General features: G+C 50.6%; 1 protein-coding gene across 1 annotated transcript in view; it reads left to right on the forward strand.

Moving 5' to 3' along the window:
- HPSE2 (heparanase 2 (inactive)) overlaps window positions 1–21,699 on the forward strand; it is a 105,846-nt gene that overhangs the window by 75,529 nt on the left and 8,618 nt on the right. Inside the window, exons 6-9 of the mRNA XM_021536427.3 lie at window positions 6,342–6,389; window positions 14,155–14,248; window positions 16,708–16,814; window positions 17,662–17,776. Coding sequence (XP_021392102.1) covers window positions 6,342–6,389; window positions 14,155–14,248; window positions 16,708–16,814; window positions 17,662–17,776 — 364 coding nt within the window. The remainder of the gene's footprint in view (window positions 1–6,341; window positions 6,390–14,154; window positions 14,249–16,707; window positions 16,815–17,661; window positions 17,777–21,699) is intronic.

Raw genomic sequence — 21,699 nt, forward strand, 5'->3', positions numbered from 1 at the left:
CATGACTCAGTCCTCAGCCCTGCTCCTTTCACCCACAAATCAACCCCAAGCCAAGGTTTCTAACACTTACCTGGTAGAGAGAATTGTTAGCTTACAGTTCATGAAATGGCACAATGGGGTTCCACCAAAGCAAAAGCAAAAGCAAAGTGCTTAAAATGGGAGACTTTGGTAGTGTTTTGATGATACCTGCCCTTGCCTTATGTCTCTGCCATCATGAGGATGAAGAGGTCTATGCCTCTCTGTGCAGGTCAGCACGCCTCAGTTCAGGCATTAGTTTTTATCCAAATAGCAGCCACTGACAGTATGGACAGAGCTTGTTTGTTTAAATTCAAGTAAGAACGAGAAATAAGTAACTGGAGTAGGTGCTATCTGGCAAAGGAATCAATGGATGAATTTTAGGAATGAAAGTAGGCATTTTTCCCATCCTCTTGCTGAGAAGGACTTCTGCCATATTCAACACAAGGGACTTGTAAACACTGGATTTTTAGAAGTTGTTTCGGCTGTTTGCCTTTCTTTAAAAAAAGTATATTCTTGCTGTATTGTATTACAAAAGCTACCACAAGGCTGGTGGCACAGACTGTACCAAGACACTCAACGGATCCAGAGCAAGAATTTTGTGTAAAAATGTAATCCACAAGACAAGGAACTTTAAATTAATGCTACAAAGGGAGGAGGAGGTCACTGCAGCATGAACTCAAGCTCTGGTAGCATTGAACTTATGAGTGACTCAATTCATAAATACATTGAAATGAGGTGTGAAGGATGTGATGACTCATTTTGCACTTGGTTAATATAGCAGGGTCAAGGAGCTGAGATATAAGCAAAAGATTTAGCTACTGCTCTCGTAGGAGGAAAGAGTTAATATAGTTGTTGCTTCTGAAACTTAATTTGATTTCTGGAATGCCAGAATCACAGTCACCTGTATAGGAAAAACAAAATAGATAAGAAAACACATAGATGAGATTACAGCATTGTGTAAGTACACATTGTACCTTCATTCTGATTACTATCTGCAATCTTAGTCATTTCATCTCAGAAAAGATGTAAAAGAACCAGGAGGTTATAGAGAGAAGCTGAGGATGTGCATGGTGTGTGATTTCTTCACGTGGGAAGAGATTAAACAGGCCATGCCTCTACAGCTCAGAAGAGAGAACGCTCAGAGGGAGCGTTACCGAGGCCGAGAGCCTGTGAAGGGCTGGTTTGTTCACGGTGCAGAAAGTAGTTTGGAAGGAAGCTTTGTGAAGGAGGAGGAAGGTTATTCACACGGTACACAGTGGCACTGTGTAAGTAATGGTCACAGGGTGTGGTGGAGGCTAGAGGTAGGTGAGTCCCTAACTCCTTGAGCTCCCCCCAGGACAAAAAGCCCTCCTTGCTGGAAGGCTTGTGCAGCCCTACCACAGACCAGGTTGGCTGAAGAAAGGTGATACTGAGCAGACAGAGAATACAACATATCAGCAGATTTATGCCTAGTTCACACCAGCCTCTGCTCCCCAGAATGAAATTCATGATTACCCACTACAGGATAAAGGCTTTGCAGCATGTAGCATTAGGGGGGTCTAGTATCTCTTGCTGCTGCTGCAGGTATTCAGCTGTGCTGCTGGAACCTGAAGAAGTCAGTAAGTGCAGCCTGGGCCCTAGTGACCCTCACCAGCCTGCTGAGACACAAGATGAAGTTTTTTTTCTACCCATCACTGTTGGCTCAAAGGGCAGAGGTCTGCCACCATGCTCTAGGGATCCACCCAGCCACCACCACAACCACAGGCAGGCCAGTCTTGTTCCTACATTTAATGGGGCTTGTGCAGGGTAGGGACTCTGTTTTGTAGTTCTTCAGTGAGTAGCAGATGAAATAACCCATGTTTGTGAAGTCCAGCACTCGGGGTCATTCAGATGCTAAACCACTTGGGTGCCTCTGCAATAACAAATTTCTCCTTGTGCAGCTGCATTCTTTGTTACAGCATTGCTTTTAATTTTTTTTTAAATAATTTAAAGGATGAAGATCTGCAATTACCTGCATGGGAAAGAGATTTCCAAATGTGTATGTCTCTTTAATGTAGCAGGAACAAGCCTAGGAAGTTCCAGAGGCTGTCAGCTGACACATTCACATGAGAAATAATGTACTTGGAGGCTAATTAACCATGGGAGCAATTTACTTGAGGTTGCAGTAGGTGCTCCATGACTGACAAGCATTGAATCAGGACAGGAGACATGTTTCAGGTATCTGCCAACACAGAAGTGAATGTTGTGGTCCTGGGAGATGTGGTTATAGGAGATGCTCTGGAAGAGATCAGATTTGACCCATGGTGTCAAAATACAGAGTTTGGGTATCAGTAGCATCTTGAGATGTTGCAGCCCTCCTGCTCCTTGCCCCCACAGCTCATACATGCTCTGTGAGGTGAGCCCCACCTTATGCTAGTACTACCATTTGTGGGACAGAGCTGTGAACTGTTTGAGCCACTGAGCAATGCTGAATTACATTTTTCTCAGCTCTAGCTCAATGCAGGGCCCCACAGGTAGCAAGGGTGGCATGGGATGCTGGTACAGAGCCAGCTGCAAGGGTAAGAAAATGAACATATCACAGAGTAATGGGGTGGGTTGAATTGAAAAGGAAGTTAGAGATCATCTAGTTCCAACCCCCCTGTCATGGGCAGGGACACCTTTCAGTAGACCAGGTTGCCCAGGACCCCATCCAAACTGGCCTTGAACACTTCCAGTGATGGGGCATCCACAGCTTCTTTGGTCAACCTGCTCCTGTGCCTTATCACCCTCACAGTGAAGAGTTTCTTGCTAATCCCTGATCTAAACCTACCCCCTGTCACCTAGGTGTCCATATCAAGCTCAGTGACTTTGTCTCATCCTCGAATCAGAAACTCTCTACCCAAGATTCCTATTCCTCTACACATCTCTGATGTGTTCTGCTTTCCCATCTAGAAAAGCTGTCCCAGAAGATTTCAAAGACTGCTTGAGGATTTTAACATGGGCCCAGGTTTCTGATACATGGAAACCCAGCCAGGGGAATTACATGGGCAGGCACTGGGGCTGCCACCCTTCTGAATTACGGGGCAATGCTACAGCATTTACCCCTATAGCCTGCACAGCAAGGGCTGAGTTTGTCCCACTGCTCCTGGGAGGGATTTAGTGCACATGTGCTGCAGGGTCAGTTGGTGCTCACAGAGGGACCCCGGTGTGCAGGAAAATGGCAGATTTACTGTGCCAGCCCAGCCCATCTGTGCAGCACATGTGCAGGATCTGAGCTCTGCCGGAAGCGTCTGCTTCACTGAGCCTGCGCCGTGCACATGGAAACCACACAGCCCAGGAAATCCCAAGTGAAATGTGCCACCACTGGTCATTCTGACCCTATGGATCTTCACTGGCCTCAAAACTTGTGGATGGAGCAGCACAGGTGCTATAGGAATAAAGGGATTAGTTAAATCCCTATTCCTAAAACAAGGCTATTTGGATACCTGTGCATTACTGCCTCTCCACCTCCCCTAGGCTTTCATCTCCTGTTCCTGCAGTAACCCTTGCTGGCTGCAGGCTGCTCTGGGTTCCCTCTGAAGAGTAAAGACCGCTGCCCAGAACATCTGGGGTGCTCCAGGAACAACTCCAGCTCTAAAGGCAGGACTTGAACAACTACCAGGAGCTTCATCTTGCAAAAATCTCAACAAAAGGAAAAAGGAAGAAAACAAAAAGAAAGGAAAACAAGACATGCAAAAGAAAATTTGAGCTAGATATGTATGTTTTATCATAAGATTTTGATATTAACAGATCTAACTGATTTATCTTGCTATTATAGAGGGAGAAGAGGAACACTAAGCAAACCAGGGCTGTTCTGTCCTGTTTTTGGTTTGCACTGTGCTGCCTGTGCTCCATAACAGTTTCTCAGGAACTTTTTATTAAGAGGCCGAGTAGCTTCCTAGAGATGTGGGTGATGAGGCATATGGCTGTCCTGCTTCTGCTGCTCCAGGAGGTAGTAATGAGGGTTTGCTTTGCTTTTCAGTCCCTGTTCAATGACCACTGTAGATGGTGTGTCTTCAACAGGGCTATAGGCCCTATGAAAATGGCAAGGAAAATCAGAGAGCTTCTTCCTTTAAGTGTGGTCTCCTCGTGGTTTTGGTCTGTGAGAGGAGAGCGCCAAGCTGAGCCTGAAGAGGTGATTCAATAAAGTCCAGGATGGTTTCCTTTCAGCCAGAATGTAAAGCATTTGAGGTTAGAAAACAAGTTGGGGTAATTTTCAAATCCAATTGCAACATATTGATCTTCAAATCCAATACAGATTGTGTTCATAATTTCAGTTTAGAGTTCATTAGTTTACTCTTATAGACTTTGTGTATTACATTTTATGCAGCAGCCCCTGTACAGGGAATTTAAAACCTGGCAGGTGGGTTTTTTTACTCTTTTGGTATATTTCTGCACACTTAGTTTTATACAACAGCAACACCTCCTCAGCAATATTTGCATAATTTTCTGTTTTCCAGGTGACCAGTGTGAGTTGTGGGGAGCTCACATCTCTCCCTGTGGCTGCACTAAGGCTGGCCCAGCTGGTATCCTCCCCCTGCTCAGCTAGGGAGGAGCTGTCCCCAGCCATCACATTGCCACCAGTCTTCCAGGCCTGACCCTCAAGAGAGATGTAAAAGCATTTCAGAAAGGCTTTTGCATATTTTACAGAGCCTGGGAGCTGAGCTCTCAGCACTGCTGGGCAGCAGAATTGGGGATACATCAGTGCTACAGGAGTTTACAGCATGTTATTGTTTTTCCACTTCTAATTGTATCTCTTCCCTCTCTGTCTGCAGGGATTTATTATTGCTGTCTTTGCCAGCATCCTCTTATGCTCCACAGGGTCCAGCTGCCCCTTTGTCCCAGTCTATAATTGACCGTGGTCATTAATTTAAAGTCAGAATGATCATTTCCGAGCTATATTTAGCCTGAAGCTCGCTGCTCTTGTTTCAGACCTGATTAGAGGCTCATGTGCCAGAAAGCTGCTGCTCGTCCCTGCCATGACAAATAGTCTGATGGTCTCTCCTCACAAACCTTCCCCTTCCCTACCCTCGGTCGTGGGGCTCTCCCTGGGGCCACAGGACCCAGCACCACTCAGCCCTGTGTGGAGCTGGGGCAGCTGTGACATTGCTGCTGCGTTCCTGGAATCCTTGTGCATCAAAAGCAGCCCAAGAAAACACAGCACCGTTTCCTTTCTCAGCATATTCATGAGCTCAGGCAAATGTTTCCTGTCATGTGTGTGCACTGCCACTTCCAAAATGCATCAGCCAGGCAGTGCACATGGCACTCCTGCACAGACAACGTGCCTGTCCCCCCAGAGTGTGCCTTTGTGTGTTTCCATAGCCATGCCCTAAACATGAGAACGTAAGAGCTGCTTGGGCTTCCTGGTGGGAGCTGCAGTTTTCCAAGGTGCTGGTTGGATTGCTGGACTGGGGAACCAGGGAGAGACCCCTGCAGTTCCCAGCTCTTCCTGTGGTGGTTGCACATGGTGCCCAGGGTTAGGGATTGCTTTGGTTTTGGGACAGGCGGTGTGAGCAGGTGCACCTGTGTAGCCTCAAGTCTGACTCAAACAGGAGTCTGTCTGGAACAGGTATATTCTTAGTCAGGTCAGAAGCCACCAGGAGAATAATACCCATATATCACTGACTTTAACCTTGTCCATGGAAGTGCTGTGGTTAGGCACAGGAATGGAATAAACCAGAAGAGGTTTGACCCAGGTCAGAATCCCTCAGTTTGCTAATAGCCAATGCCAAAGAAAGTCAAAAAAAGGAAAGCACTTAGCAGGATTAGTCCAGCTTTTCCTCCCTTCCTCAGGAGCTTCCTGAGCAGGAGGTGGCATTTTTGTACCTAATAGCTTTGCTGGTTTTTTTTTTTTTTTTTCCATTTTCTTCCATTTTCTAGTCCTTGCTTGAATTCAGGCAAAGAGTTTCTTAGATTAAATATATATTGGGGGCTAAGAAGTGTCTCCTTTTAAGATGGACATTTAAAACATGTTCTTTAATTGCTACTGAGAGTTGTTAAAGCCACAGAATTGAATATATACCTAAAGACCTTGTTCCTGAAATGTTGTTGTGTTTCCAAAGCTCTTTCTACCTTCTCTAAAATTATTCCCAGAGCTCTTCTGCCAGTTGGGTTTCACTTCATTGTTCTCAGCTGTGCTTTCTATGAGCATTTGGATTAAGTATAAGTTATTCCTTCTATTTAAGGACACGGAGGCTTCATTAGAAAGTATTTGTGGGTACAGTGGCCACCTTTGTTATCTCAGAACGTAGGATGAGCATTGGTTGTTTAGGATTTCCCCTGTGACAACACTGGGCTTATCTGGTTTCTTCCTCTGTTTCCCATAGGTTCATGAAAGTGGCCGGCGGCACGGTGGATGCTGTTACCTGGCAACAGTAGGTATTCACCATTCCTTCTATTTTCCAACACTCAGTGCAGTGACCACAGATGCTGGGAACAGAGCTGATGTTCTCTCTGGGTGTCAAAGGGGCAGATGTGCTACAGCCACCTCCTCTGTCCTGCTGAATTTAAACAGGTGATGGAAGCTCTGCCCTCCTTTCTCAAGCCTTTCAAACAATTACAGGAGTGGATGTAATAACCTTTACCTCTGCAGCTGAGGCACAGGACAAAAATGCCACTGCCTGCATTCCTGGCCTGACAGACTGCTGGAAACAGAGCCCTGAGCGGGACTGCTGAGTGTCCAGAGGCAGCTGGGAGGACAGGCAGCTCTGGGGGTAGCCTGGTAGGGACAACAAGGAGGCAAAAGCCACAGATGTGGCACACGTATGGGACTATCTGAAAGCCCTTTCCCTTTCACCTCAATCACTGCCTCCTCATGCCCATTGGCCTGAATCCAAACTGGTTCATCCAGACAAGGGAGAGGCATCTTAGTCCAATGGTAAACACATAATGCCCCAGCTCCCACTCTGCTTTGTAAGGATGTCCACAGACACACTGCTGTGTCCTACATGCAGGTGGAGCCCCAGGAACAGATATCAGTTAAAAGGGGATGAACATCCAAAATCCTGGCCCAGCTGAGGCTGAGAGAGATGCTGTTACCTGTTTTTTCCCCTGGTCCTAAAAATGCTGCATTTCAGAAGAGAAAAGGAAGCTCTGAGCTGTAGCACTGAGTGTTACAAGCACCCTGTGGAGAGAGAGGTTTTCTTATTTGAGGGAAAATCCAAAAACATCTTTTCCTTCCTCCTACTTCCACCTGCCCCCTTTTGCATGCTGTGGCCACAGGTAGGCTCCCCAGCAGGCTGTGGCTCTCTGCACTGGGAGTACAAACACCAGTGCAAAGGTGAGGCATTGTATAAGCACAGCAGCAACCACCAAAATTGAGAGCAAGAGGGTTGGTGGGGCAGGCAGGACTCTCTCCTGCCACAGAAAGGACACACTCCAGAGACAAGTATTCACTGGAGGAAAAAAAACTATGGTGAGACCATTCTGTTCTCAGAAAAAGTGGATTTGCTGTCATGTCTGGTTGTACTTCCCATACAGGACATTGGCCTGAGCACGGGAGCCAGGGTCTCAGGTCCAAGGTGTGCCACAGGTCTTATTCCCAAGCTGATTCTTCACCATGACCCTTCATGAGGTGCTTGGGCTGCTTTGCTGCAGCGCAGCAGTGGGGCTTAAATCCATCACTTGTAAAGGCCCTTTGGACACCTGCTCTTAAGCAGAGCTCAGTGGGGTTTAACATACAAAGCTTTCCTGCAAGCACAGCCATGGTCTCTGTTAACTTTGGAGGCTTCTGCAGAAGCAGCTGTTGGCATCTTGGAGGGGTTTATAGCACCAGACATGACCAGCAACCTGGAAGTCCCATTCCTGGAGCTTGGCTGGTCTCAGTGTGCTTGCCTGGGTGTTTAGCTCCTTGGGTTTTCCTGCCAGGCAGCAGCAGCTTGCTGCAAGGGGGACAGTGGGGTAGCAGAGCAATTGGAGCAGGATTTGTGTTGCTTACAGGCTCATGCTGTGCAATGATGATCTATGTCTCATCTGGGAATTTGCTTTTCATGATTACACGATGTGCTGATCGCATTTACTTAGTCCAGGAATTTGCTTTCTGTAACAGGGCTTGATGGCTGGGCCAAGCCCTTGGATGAGTTGAAGGAACAATCTTCCAGGCTTCAGATGTGGAGTTTCATCTGGTGTGCAGGGAATCTGCCTGCATGTCTGCTTTGAAACCGTTTCTTATTCAGGGTCAGTCTGAAGTGTTTGTTCAGGTCTGGTGCTGAAGCAGCAGCTTGTGGCTGGGAGGGCTCCCCAGAAGGGTCAGCAGAGCTGAGCTGCTGCCTGCTGACCCATTTTCACTGCCGTGTTCCTGCTTCTCCCCCAGCCAGGGTTTGCAGCTCTGGAGATAGCACTCCTATGTGATTGTGAGGACTGGCAATGGCCACAGCTTTGAGCTGGGCTTCTGTACTGTTTATGAATAAATGTCAAAACAGTGTCTCATCCCTCTGCTCCAAACAGCAAAACAAAACAAAACAAGTTCCTTTGTATCCAAGAAGAAAATTATTAGCAGGAAACTAAACTGCTGTCTAATTTCAAGTATGAGTATTTTGGTTCCAAACCCTAACGTTCTCCTGGGATATTGGTTATAAATTTGTCAAATCTGTTACTCCTTTGAAAAGTCTGTGCTCAATCCAGAAGGGGAATTGAGAAGGGAATATATTGCAAGGAGCCTTAGTCTCTGTGTGAAAACAGAATATATCTGAAATATAATTGATAGAAAAGTGACACTGGGTAGAAATAAACAGCTCACAAGTGAGCTTCACTTACTCAAGTGAGTATGGTTTCACTAACATGCACAACATCACTCAGCATGTGTGTTCCTAGAGTGGGATGAATGGCTTCAAAGTGCTCAGGGAATTCCCTCTAAAGGAGGATATGACAAGTGGCTCCAAGAGATTTGGCATTTCCCTGGTGATTTATATTATGTTTGGTTATGAGTGAACACAGACCCCATCAGCCTTTGGATGTGGGTTCCCACTGCTCAGAATCCTCCCCACAGCCATCTCTTTGCTCTGCACTGGTGTCCTCACATATGGGGAAGATTCATTGTCAGCTTAAACCTGCAGCTGTGCCCGGTTCCATCCCTCAGCACACTCTCAGTCTGCACAACTCTTTTCCATTCTAAGTCTTTCACACTTCAGCTCAAAGTTTGTCATGTTTAATGGGCAAATCCTCATCCAATGCTGCCTCTGAAACACAAACCCCTATTACTTATGGAGAAAGTAAACGTTTACATCTTCAAAACCAGACAACATCTGTCCCTGTTGCTTCTTGGAGAATGCCACCTTCTCTTCCAAGGTACAAAGTCACTTGTCCGTGGCAAATCAGAGGTGCCAGACACACAGGCATGTGAGAGATGTTGCTTAAAATGCTTTTGCCTGGCTTGGTTTGGGTGACATCTCTTCTGGCCTAGTCATGTTGAGCATGCAGGGGGCAATGCTCACAGGCAGTGGCACAGGGCAGATTTTCCAAAGGTGCCAGGACAGAGTTGCCCAGCATAGGCACACCCACCAGTGTACATACCCAGGGTGTATATTTGGGCTCACAACAGCTTCAGAGTGCTCAGAGTGCTGTGTCTTCATAGGCTGTGCCTGGAGGAAGGGGCTTGCAGTTCTCTTCACTGTCTGATGGAAGGAACAGCTCCTGGCACCACCATGGCCCTGGCCACCAGCACATTTCCAGGCAATGCCAGGGCAAGGCTGGGGACATGGCACAGGCCAGGGATGGCTCCCAGTGGTGAGATGGACAAATGCATCTTGTCTGGGGGTAGGGAAAGGCGTGGGTGTGAGCTGTGCCTTTGGGGCCAGAGAACAGCCCCCAGTCACTCTTCATCAAAGCATTTCTTAGTTGACTGGGGGTGGCAGCACCTCTTATCTGTGCCTGCAGGAGTTTGGAAGCAGCAGGTCGCACCCTGCCTCTCTTCTCCATGAGAAGCAGTGGGGCTGCCCCCCGTCCTGTGCTGCAGATCCCTCTCCTCGGGAAGATGCTCAGGGCTCAGGGCCACCTCTCAGCAGGGGTGACTCAGTTTCTCAGCTGCAGTGGCAGCAGGGTGTCATGCTGACCGTGAGGATCTGTCCTGCTCGCTGTCCCTGGCAGGCGGGTGCCCTAATTCCAAGCAGTCTCTCCCTGTAGCAGCAGGCAGCAAAGTAGATCCGGAAATTCCTGAGCTTTGGGAAGTGGGCTTTAATGTAATTAACTGCAAAAGAAGAAGAGGTCAGATAATAGGGGCAAAGGTTTCTCTTTAAAATGAAGGAGGATGTAAGTGAAACCAGCTGCCCAGGAGTCAGTGCACTGCCTTCATTAAACATGGCACAATGCTTATGGTGCCATGCAGCAAATCATGGATCTTGCCAGAAAACAATTTTAAATGCAACACAAGACCTGGAGGTGAGAGGACAGAGATATGTGGCCAGCCCCCGAGTGCCCAAGTGCTCCAGTGCCTGGCACTGTCCCTCTCTGGGAGGCAGTGGGGAGCTGTGTGCAGCCTGGCCTTGCAGCCTGCTCGAGAACAAGGGCATTTCTGACTGGCAGCTGTGCTCAGCCCTGCCTCACTACTGTTCTCAGCTCATCTTTGTCCCATGCTACAGAGTCATCAAAGGACGGAAGCCAGGAATTGGGGTGGTTCATTTCCTAGCACTGCCATAAATCCTTGCCCAGCCCTTGGCTGAGTCCTTCCCCTTCACCACACTCTGGTTTGGCCATCTCCAGAGCAGCCCAGCCACACCTCCCTTTGCAAAGTGTGCTGATCTCATCCTGGCTTTCTGTGGGCACAGACACATGGTGGTTTTAGAAAAGGGGTAATGTAAGCAGAGGGGGGAAGAATTTGTCTCAGCTTTGTATAGTAGGCATTCAAATATAATAGGACACCCAAAAGTAGATGTACATGGCCTTTCCTTCGAGATGTATGTCTCATCTGGCGCAATCCCTCTTTTTCTTGGCTGATTCTTCTCACATTCTTGGAGACTGGCTGTTCATAGAGATAGTGGCATCAAATAGGAGGACACAATGGCCTAGCTCTGTATGTAATTGGCCATATCTATTTCCTGAATTATCAAAAACAGCCTGGTCAGTGTTCATGGTGTTCATGCTGATATCTCCTGGGCTTCAGGGCCACTGCTGTTGCTGTGCCATACTCAGAGCCCACTGAAAGAACTCTCAGCCTGTGTTGGAGACAAACAGCTTGTCCAGGAGCTAAGTGTGCTCTGCATCTGCAGAGTGGGGCTGACAGAGACCCCTGCCCAGCTGGGGAGGGTCTGTCCATTCAGACAGACCTTGCCAGACTTAGGAGAGCAGGATGTGAGTGCCACAGACCCTGGGGCTGGCCTGGGGAGGTATTTGTCAGTGCTGGATACCTCGGCAGCTGCTGCTGGCTTTTTTGGAGGTTGAAGAGTTGTGGCTGTTTTAGGTTGTTGGTTTTTTTTTAAGTCAAGTGCACTGAGTCATTGTAAATATCAGCAAAGCTGCAGCCTTTACTCCAAGGAATAATCCATGCCTAATGAGCTCTTCTCTTGCTTTAAAGGCCTGACAGTTGTTTGCATTTTGTGGATTTCTATACTGCCTATACTGGCAATTAAAGTTACCAAAAGGAAGTGCTCATAACTCAATGAGATAGAACTGGAAACCCATTTTTGAGTAGCCAGGTATCAGCACAGACCTCAGTTCCTCTCTTCCTCACCAGCCTTGTACAACTTGGTGCCATTTTCCCTTTTCCCTAGTCTGAGGAGGATGAAACTGCCTGTTGGCAACTTTGGACTTCCCAGGTAGATTTGCAAGAGATCCTTGCCCATTTTACTGGAGCCTGTAATTGTCTTCATGCTCTGTTTACACACCCAGAGTTCAAGTGTTCCCCTCTTCAACTGATACTTTATTTCTGCCCTTCATGACTCTTCCCTCTACCTGTCTCTATTTCTTTGGGTTGTTAATGAAGGCATCAAAAAATAAATGTTACCATGGCAGGTATTCCAGAGTATTTCTCTTCCCTGTCGGGTCTGGGCTGTGCTGAGCACAGCAGCACCTCCCCGGGTGATTTCTGGGGGGCAGACCCTCCTCTGGGTCTGCTGCTGGTCCTCTCCCCTTGGCAGTGGAACTACATGTCAGAGCACACCTTGTGCTTGAATGAGGTGATGAGGAGATGCAAGCTTGTCTTTGCTCTCCGAGGGGTTTATCCTGGGCTCTGGGACCATATTGGCCAAGGAGCTAAACCCTCCAGAAAACCTGATGCATTGGAGAGGTCATACATAGACTGAGGTCTGTCTAACTCCATCTTTTCCATGTGAATACAACCCTTTTTTATGTCTTTCAGCCAGTTTTCAGCCCAGGTGATGGGGTTTTTAGTCCACAGCAGTCTGAAAAAGTCATTTCTGCTCAGTTTTTAAGTGCAGTGCTAAACTCCAAACATCTGCCATCCCCAGAGAACACTGCTTTGTAATTTTGTCTTAAAAAGTAATCTGTGTAAGCCCCACCACTGCCTGTTGCTCCCAGATCTGCTCTCCTCCCAGCAGCCAGTGGTTCGATAGTGTGTAAGTGATCGGACTGATTTTGAACACTTCCTAAATTCTCCCTGGAGATTATCTCTGCCCTTAGCATCTTCCAGTCACTATGGACATACAGAAATGCCTCGTGCCTCCTTACCCAGTCACACAATGTTGGGGTGTGCCTGGCACGTTCCCATGCTTTGCTGGGGACACAGCTGGGACTGCACGCCTGCAGGAGGGTTCTTCTCCTTGAATGCATTTGCAAGTGGAGCCTGTAATAGAATTCTGCTCTGGGACAGTTAGGGACTTGGAGCGGTGAGACACAAAAATCCTCTCCAAGCACTCATGCATGTTGCACGTGTGCCAGGTGCTCTGTCTGAGGCTGAGTTAGCCCACGGTGTCCTTTGGGGATGCTCCTGCATTCCAGCACCCAAGTGAAACAGCCACTACAACTGCTACAGCTGCTCACTGCTGCAGATGAGATGCATGTCATGGAGAAAGCAGCCCTGGAAAGGTGAATCCACCTTTCTCAGAGCCCATGTCTTTAGCTTGTTATGCATCCCAGCACCCACAGCTGCACCAAGGTCTGCAGGGAGAGAGAAGGGTCTGTGTAACTCTGGTGAAATCCGAGTGGATGTAGATCCACTGAGGGATGGGAGGTAATGACTGAGCTCCACCAGCTCCAGCCAGAGCTGCTGCTTTTCCTGGGAACCACCATCTCCCCAACATGGCTCTCACAACTCTGGGGCTTGCTGGGGTGAGTGGTTGATACACAATGCAGATTTGGGAGGAGAAGGTTCATAAAGTTTCTCTTGCAAAAGCTATTTATCAGAAAGAGAGTTGGCCCAGGGGTATGCCAGTGCATGCTGCAGCAAGCATCCTGTTCCCTGCAAGGCTGGCAGGAGCCTCTGGGAGATGTGCAAGGCCTGCCATTTCTGTTTGCAAGGAGGAGACATGACAGCCCAACATTCTTCCTCAGGAGGAGCAAGTTGGGATTACCTCTTGACACAGAGTATGTGCAGTCAGGACAGAATGCTTCACCTTATGTCCCAGAGTCAGGAGACAGCAGTGAGACATTTCAGAGCCTTCCTCTCACACTTAGAGACAGATGATTCACATCGTTATGGACAGCACTATAGCTGTACTTCATAAAATCAAGCACATGGAGAGCAGGAATCAGCCTCCTGTATGGGAAACACTCCCTGGCATTTGTAGGCCAGAAGGTATTTCTGTGAGAGCAGGACTTCCTCTGCTGCTAACAGCCACAACATCTCTTGACAGGGGGATTCAGCTGTGGATTTTTCTGGAAGGGCAAGCAAGGAAGGTATAGGTTGTGCAAGAGTGCAGCAAAGCCTTTGCAGGTGGCATTTTGCTCCCAGCCTTTAAAATACTACCCCCAGAGTTTCACCAGCAAAAGTTAAGAAATTGCAAAACTTCCCATGGTTCCTGAAGTGCAGGATGCTCAGTGTTTAGTGTGTCCACCTTACATCCTGTTTTGGAGACTGAAGTATCTGCCAGACAGGTATGGCCAGAGGGCCAGGACAGGACAGGGTGCAAGCAGGGACACCCCCAGAGCAAAGAAAGCATCTTGGTATGGGAGAGCAGCAGAGAAGGAGGATGTGGTTTGGGGCAGAGATACTTCCAGCTGCCTGACCTTGTCTTCTTATTTTCCTTACAGTTACTACATTGATGGTCGAGTGGCCAAAGTGACAGACTTCCTGAAAACACGCCTGTTAGACACACTGTCAGACCAGATCAGGAAAATCCAGAAGGTGAGCAAGAGCAAAGGGACACCATGGCAGCAGAGCCTGGCTGTGGCACAGCCGGTGGCCGGGGCTCAGCACCGGCAGCTCCGGGGAGCTGCTGTGGGGCAGGAGGGACAGAGCGGGCCCTGTGCTCCCCGTGCAGGTGCAGGCAGCCCTCATTCGGGGCAGGGGTGGAACACCAGGCAGCACGAAGCCTGGCCCCAGCGTGGGGCGTGTGCTGGCTTTTGAGGGAAGTGGCCACAGGCCGCAGCACGGCATGGGCTGTGCAGTGTGCTGGGACACAGGGCAGGAGAAAACACCGTGCAAGGCCCTGCTGAGGCAGCTGGCTGCCTTGAGGCTCCCATCTGTCTGTTCTTGAAGGGAGCAGCATGTAGTGAGGGTGAAACTGAACTTGCACCCCAGAACGAGCAGGCAGGTGGTCCCGAACCTTCCTGAGCATAGCCAGTGCCATGGCTGCTCAGGAGGGGGCTCCTGCTGCCACACCTTGCCCCACTTGCTCACAGTGTGCTTGCTAATGTTGCTTGCAAAGTAGTGACAGTGGCGTTCCCAGAGTGATTCTCACAGGTGGAGAGTTGTGACCACTCTGAACTTTCCTTTCTCCCTGATTATCATGTTTTGACTGTGTCAGAAAACCCAGCTGTTGTTGGCCTGTGGTGTCAGAGTCCACGGCCTGGCTGGTGAGTGCTCCTTTCCTCAGTGTCCAGGGACCCAGCTCGCATCTCTAACAATGGGATACATGGCAGGGGCTTGCAGGGTCCCCCTGCTTTGGCTGAGAGAGGGGCCAGGGCTGAGACTGACACACTCAGCTGTCAGTCCTGGAAGAAATAAGGAACACCTAGTGAGTAAAAAAGGCCTTAGGGACTAGAGGAGATGTCCACTCATCTGTCTTGTCTAGGTTTTCAAATCTTACCACTTACCACAATGTCTCACTTGTAATTCCTGCAGGGAGAAACCATAGAATGAGTAAACAACTCAAAGAGGCCCTGGGAAAGGGGATGAGAGGGTCAGTACAGCAAAGCTGGGGGAGAAAAGCTCCTTGCTGAGCTCTCTGGCACAAGCTGGGAGTCATCCATGTGTGTGGATGATACTCCTGTGGGGGAGGCATGGCACAGTGGCCAGTGCAATCACTATGGGGCAAGCAAGAGACACCAGCTGGCCCAGCCCCCATGGCTGTAATGCCCTGCCAAAAGTGGTGATGTATCCCACCTCTGCTGTGGGTTGGAACCTGCTGGGAATGGAGTGGGACTCCATCCATTCCCAGACCAGAAGCAGCCAGGAGCTGCCCTTGGTGCAGTTTAGGGGAACCCTCACACCCATGGGCCAGAATTTGGTCTGCACAGGGGAGGGCTGGGGAAGGCTCTCCTGGGAATGCCAGTGTGGCTGAGCAAAAGCACAGCACTGGGTGCTAATAGCCTCCAGCTTGGCTCTGAGTCCGTGCATCCTGCCGGGGCTGATTAGAGCAGCTGGACTTGTCCACTTCCCTGTTTTATTGCTTCCTCTCCGACCGGGGAAGGTGGCGGGCTTAGATAATTACAGGCAGGATGCCAGCACCTCTGGGGCTTCAGTCAGGGTTGTCGACTCTCACAGCCTGTGAGTGGGAGGCAGCCCAGAGCTGGCGTATTTAACATCTTTGAGGGATCCCAGTCCATCCAGCACATTCCAGCGCTCCTCACTAATGGGGCAGGATCCATCAGGCTGCTCAGAGCATTCCTGGGGCCGCTGGGTTTGCAGACATCTGGTCCTGGGAGCTTGTCACTCAGCCTGGAGAAGTGGGATTGCAGGACAGGGGAGAGGGTGTGGTGCCAAAGGTTGCCGGGGCTGGGACAGGGCAGCTCAGGCCAGCTGAGCATCTCACAGGTGTCTGCACTGCTGGCTGAAGCCTGGTAAGGGGTGGGCTGGCATGCTCAGACCTGCACGTCCCACATGTGCCATGGACCCCTCAGGTGGCAAAGCAACCCCTGCTCAGCAGTGGGACTGACTGTCTGTGGCTGGAGGAATCCCACTGCTTTCTCCTTGAGTGCCTGCTCACCTTTAATCCATGTGGCCCAGTACTGCCACACTGCAGAGCCACTGGGGCTTGGGGGCTACCCGTGGCTGGCAGCCACCGTGAAAGGGAGTATGGCAAGCTAAGGTGGCATGAGGGACAGTCTGTGGGACAGAGTGCATGGGGAGACCACAGGGGAAGAGCAGGATCTGGGACTGGGAACAGGAGAGTACATTTGGGAGCAGCTCCAGAAGGTGCAAGTGGACATGCTGGCAGTGGAAGGAAAGAGTGAGGAATAGCGTGCCACCACCCAGCCAAGGTAAAGACACAGAGTGACATGCCATGGCCAGGCAGGCACTGACTGTCCAGCAGCACCATCACCAAAGCTCTCCACAAAAACTTGTGAGACAGGAGATGTATGCTTTGGCTTTAAATCACAGGTTCACCAGAGTAATTTTGGTTGCTTGTGTCTCTCACGCAGGTAGTGAACACGTACACACCAGGGAAGAAGATCTGGCTGGAAGGTGTTGGCATGACCTCAGCTGGAGGCATGAACAACCTCTCCGATTCGTACGCAGCCGGGTTCCTGTGAGTGACACTGGCTGGCCAGCCCAGGGCACTGCCACCCCCATGGGCTCTGCAGGCTGAGGTGCTGCAAAGGCACTGCAGCTGGAAGAGGGCAAGCTCCAGGCCCAGAGACCCCCTCAGTACACCCTGGCAGCCTGAGTATTGTTAATTTCTCCATTTCATACCTATTACCACTCAGCTCTGTTTTCCATTTTCTCTCCATTGAAGTTACAACCATTCCTGGCTCCTGGAGCTTGTCCACTGGCACAGCCCCATCGCCTGGACATCCGCTGCAAAGCCCCATTTTTAGATCTTCAGAGCTGGCTGTGATCATGAACGATGGAGGAAGATTAGCTAAGCTTTGCAGGGAAGCACAGGGACATGCCTGGGCTATTAGGGCTGTGGCAGGCTGTGAGGATTGAAGATCTTGCCCAGAGAGTGTGAGAAGACAGGCCAGTGCAAAGGTCTGGTCTGCCCTGCTCAGACAGTGGGTGCAGAGTGCTGGCAGGCTGGGGGAGCACCCCAGGCTCTGGGCAGACGCCTGAGATATTGGGGTGCCCTCACACCTCAATACACAGAGGCTCAATACACACACAGGGGCTCAGGCACAGGTTTGGGATGTGCAAGCTGGGCACAGCTGGGGCAGGGGAAGAGACGTGCAGACTTGCTGGGGCAGTGATAGTGGGAGCCAGTTAGTGACCAGCTCATAAAACCATCAGGAGGCTTCAGCTCAGGTGCTGGAGCAGGAATCAGGTCGTGTGCATGAGAGCAGCTGTGCCGCTGGCACCAGGCAGTCCCTCCATAGTGTTCCCCCCATGGTGCCTCCCTGCCTGTCCATGTGCCCTGGCTCTGTTCCCTCTGTCCCCAGGTGGCTGAACACGCTGGGCTTGCTGGCCAGCCAGGGCATCGACGTGGTGGTGCGCCATTCCTTCCTCGACCACGGCCACAACCACTTGGTGGACCAGAACTTCAACCCCTTGCCGGTAGGTCTGCCCAGGGATGTCATGCTGGTGCTGGCTTCTCCCTGCATGTCTTGGGGGATTCTCTCCTTGTGGCCTCTCTGAACTCTGCCGGAAAATGAATTTTCCAAATCTGTTCCTGACAGTGTTAATAGGAGATGTTGGTTCATGTCAAGTGCGACATGAAGGAGGCAGATGGGAGAGTGATATCTCTGTGGCTGAAATTTCAAATGATGCCCCAGGGCTGCAGCACAGGAGGGAGGCTGGTACCACTGAGGGGCACCAGGGCAGGCTGGCGAGTTGGAGGGATGGATGAGGCGGGCATCTGGATCACTCATGTTGAGCTGGCCCAAGGGAAGCCAGGCTGGAGCTTCAGCACCTGATTTCAGACTTCTAGAAACCAAGGTGAAAGCTTCACAGTGAGCAGTGCATCTCAGCAGTGCCCCGCAACATCCCTCATCTTCAGAAACACCTGAGCAGAGGGGGAACTCCCAGAACACATGGTGCTGATAAGGAAACCATATGAAAAATCCTGTTAAAAGTAGCAGGTTTCCTTTTCCTCTGGGGGTTAGTAAATGTACTGTCTTGCAGGCAGAGAGCCTGGCAGAGAAGCTGGATGCTCTGCATTTCTTCTAGAAGGGATTTATTGGTCCATGACCCAGCAGACGCTGCCAGCAGGCTGGAGATCCCTCTTGGAGATGTGCACAGCCCTGACACTGTGTGCTGGGATCTCAGGGGTGGCTGCAGGGGAGCAAAATCTGAGGGAACTGCAGCTCAGTCAGCTCTGCCTACTTGGGCAATGAAAACAGCATCCCTGAGCACCAGGATGGCTCCAGAGAGTGAACCTATGAGCAGGAGAGCATAGTCTACTGCTTGTGCTGCTCTGGGTATCTCCTGGGGCACCTTGGTCTCTTCCCAGCCTTCCAGCAAGCATACCTGCCAGCTCTGGGGGCCTAGCCTGGGGGCTTTGAACTTTGTTTGAGAGGAACCTGAGCTCGCAGCTCGATGGATTTCTCCTGAAGAGCCAATTTCCCTGACTAAGCCACATCACCCCTTTCCCAGGGCTTCGGGGCCCCAGATTGCTCCTGGCTGGATGGGTGCAGGCCAGCTCCTGCCTGCTGGGTGCACAGGGGTAGCAGCTGGCTGTGGCCAGCTCTCCTGGCACAGCAGCTCAGAGGGTGGCCCATGGCCAGCTCTGCTGGCACAGCGGGGCAGCAGCCCCAGAGCGACTGGAGAAGGAGTGCAGTTCAGAACGGGATTAAAGCCAGGGAAGGAGTTAGAAGAATAAACCCCAGGCTGTTAAACACAATGGAAGTCTTTAACTTGGATTTTGCTGTTGTTTTAAAGATAAGCCTCCCAATAAGTGAGGTGCCAATTGCTGTCATGGTTGTTTCCTCACTCTCCCATGTTCTTCAGCACCGATCCCACATCCCATCACTGTGCTCCTGCACAAACTCTTCGCAGGTACTTCCACAACCCCTTTCCCTCCACTCCTGTGCTATAAAAGAGCCACAGACAGGTGAAAACCGACGAAGGGTTTAAAAAAGCTGCAAACACCGTGAAGCCCAGCAAGGCCGGGGGTGACCTGCTCCGCGGGGCGGCGGCTGCTCTTTTCCCGTGGGAGCTGTCAGAAGACAAAAGCCGCCGGCGGTACCTGCGCGGGGCCGCGGCGCTGTGAAACACAACCTGCTCATTAGCTGCCATGACAAAGAGGTCTCCGCACGCCTCTGGGCGTGAGGCAGCTCTCGGCTGCCTGCTGAGAGAAGGGCTGCACCGCCGCGGCATCGCTCACAGCTCCGGCTGGCAGCTCTCAGGGGGCCGGGAGCCAGCCCGGGGCTCCCCGCAGCAGTCTTTGCACCTCTTCTCCTCCCTGCCCCTGCTGATGCCTGCTTGTCCGATAAGAGGATGGTCTCGGGTGGCAGCAGTGTGACCAACAGGAACTGAAGCTTCGCAGTGAAATTAGGAAGGTGCTCACATCTCTGTTGGGCTTCCCATACACAGCTGGCTCATGAGTTAAGTGGCATCTTGTGACTTTTGGAACATCTTGCCGCAGACATGGTCCTTGTGTGCCCCTCCAGGTCCTTCACCCATGGAAGGGCAGCTTGAGTGCCCATCCTGGTTGCCAGAATTGCCTGTCCATTCTCCCTTTGAGCTCAAGTGTTTTACTGCCTTGTTATTTTTGAGATAACATTTTCATGTATGGTTGGAGTGCTTTTTCTTCCTGAGTGATTGGAGCAGTCAGCTGTATAATAGTCAGAGAAGCCCTTCAAATAAAGCCTTTTGCAGGTACATCAGTCTGCCTGCCTGCACTTAAACCTGTACATGTGTGGGAGTAAGGCATGGAGGGAAGGAGGGCAGGAGCAGCGCTAATATTTGCTCGTCACGGGGCAGTGCCTTTGAAATGCTGATCCAGCATATAGTACCTCTAGGATCATTTCAGGCATACTCTATCTCTCTTTCCTTAATATCTCTCTGAAACAATCCAGAGGGAAGCAATACATTTATTTCACCCCAGGCAGACGTGAGATTTCTCTTCAGATTCTTACAGAATGTTAAAGACGTTTTTCAGTGCTCTTCCACGTGGTAGTCATCTCTCTTTTATCCATACTTGGTATTGATTTCTGCTCCTTTAATGTGCAATGCCGTAAGGTTATATCTATGAAGAGAAAAAACTTGGGCATATTTCTAGGCAGGGCTTGAGGAGCACAAACCCCATGGAAAAGCCGAAGCTGAAAACCAGACTTCCATTTCCTGTGGCTCCTCATGTACCTTCCTCTAAGGACTATGGGCGGTGAGATACTCAGTTTAGTAGACACTTAAAGTTCATTTCTGCATATAAAATTCATATGCAGGGCAAGAAAGTCCCAGAGGGATCAAGGGTGAATCGACAGCAGGGGCTGCCTGCTCAGCTGTGGTGGTAGAAGACAATGTGATATTGCCTGTGAATTGATGGCGTCCTTGAGAAAGCATCACAGCAGTGCGAAGGTCTGTGCCCAGTGGTGCTGTGATCAGATGCTTGGATGCTGCGGGTGATTTTTCACCTCCTTGGCTTTGCCCAAAGCCACCGGGGAGAACTCAATGGGAAAGAACATCACTGTCTGTCCTGGAGGAGGGAGGACGCCGGGCTCATATTAGGGCTGTGTGTCCTGAGCAGCATTAGGGAATGGGTCCAAGGGGGCAAGGGCCGCTCCGGTGAGGTGCCAGCAGCTGAACGTCTCCGACCCTGCACCCGAGGGGATCCTCCCCTGGCCAGGGCAGCGGGGCTGGCTCCTCACCCCCCTGTGCCCATGCCCACGCTGGGGCCAGCGGAACTCGGCCCCACTGCTGCAGCCGCCTGTCAGCAATGCCGCTGCCACCGCGCTGGGCGCCAGCCGGCCCAGCACCGCGGCGGCTGCGGCTCCCCCCGGGAGTGACAAAGGCTGGGGAGAGGGAGCAGGTTCAATGGAGCATGCACACACATGGAAGCTGTTCCTGATGACCATAAATCTCCCGTGCGGGCGTCTGGCACCCCAGTCTGCCCTGCACGCTAGAGCACTGACTCTGGTGGGAGTGATGCCTGCAGACAGGGAAGGGCTGGGAGAGGCACGGATTGGCAGGAGCTGTTGTTAGAGGACGTTTGCTCTGGCCACAGATGGGAGGGATGAAATCCCAGGCAGTTCAGGTGTGCATGGGGGAAAAGCTTTCCCATGAGATGTCCAGCTAAAGCATGGTCTGCTGAAGGGCAGAGTGGAAATGGTGCCCTATGGAAGTCTTCCAGCGAGCCTTGGCACGACTGCCTGGAGCAGGTTTGAGCAGAGCATCTACTCCACCACCTTGTCCTTTCTATCATGTCTCAAGGACTGAAGCATTGTCTGCTTCCTGCACCCTCCCTCCTTCCAGGAGTTCCAGGTTTGCTCTGAGGATTGTTGTATCCATGAATGAGGAGACAGATTTAAAGCAGCTAAACT

This window comes from Lonchura striata, chromosome 7, assembly GCF_046129695.1.
Source record: "Lonchura striata isolate bLonStr1 chromosome 7, bLonStr1.mat, whole genome shotgun sequence".
NCBI classification, from domain to species: domain Eukaryota; kingdom Metazoa; phylum Chordata; class Aves; order Passeriformes; family Estrildidae; genus Lonchura; species Lonchura striata.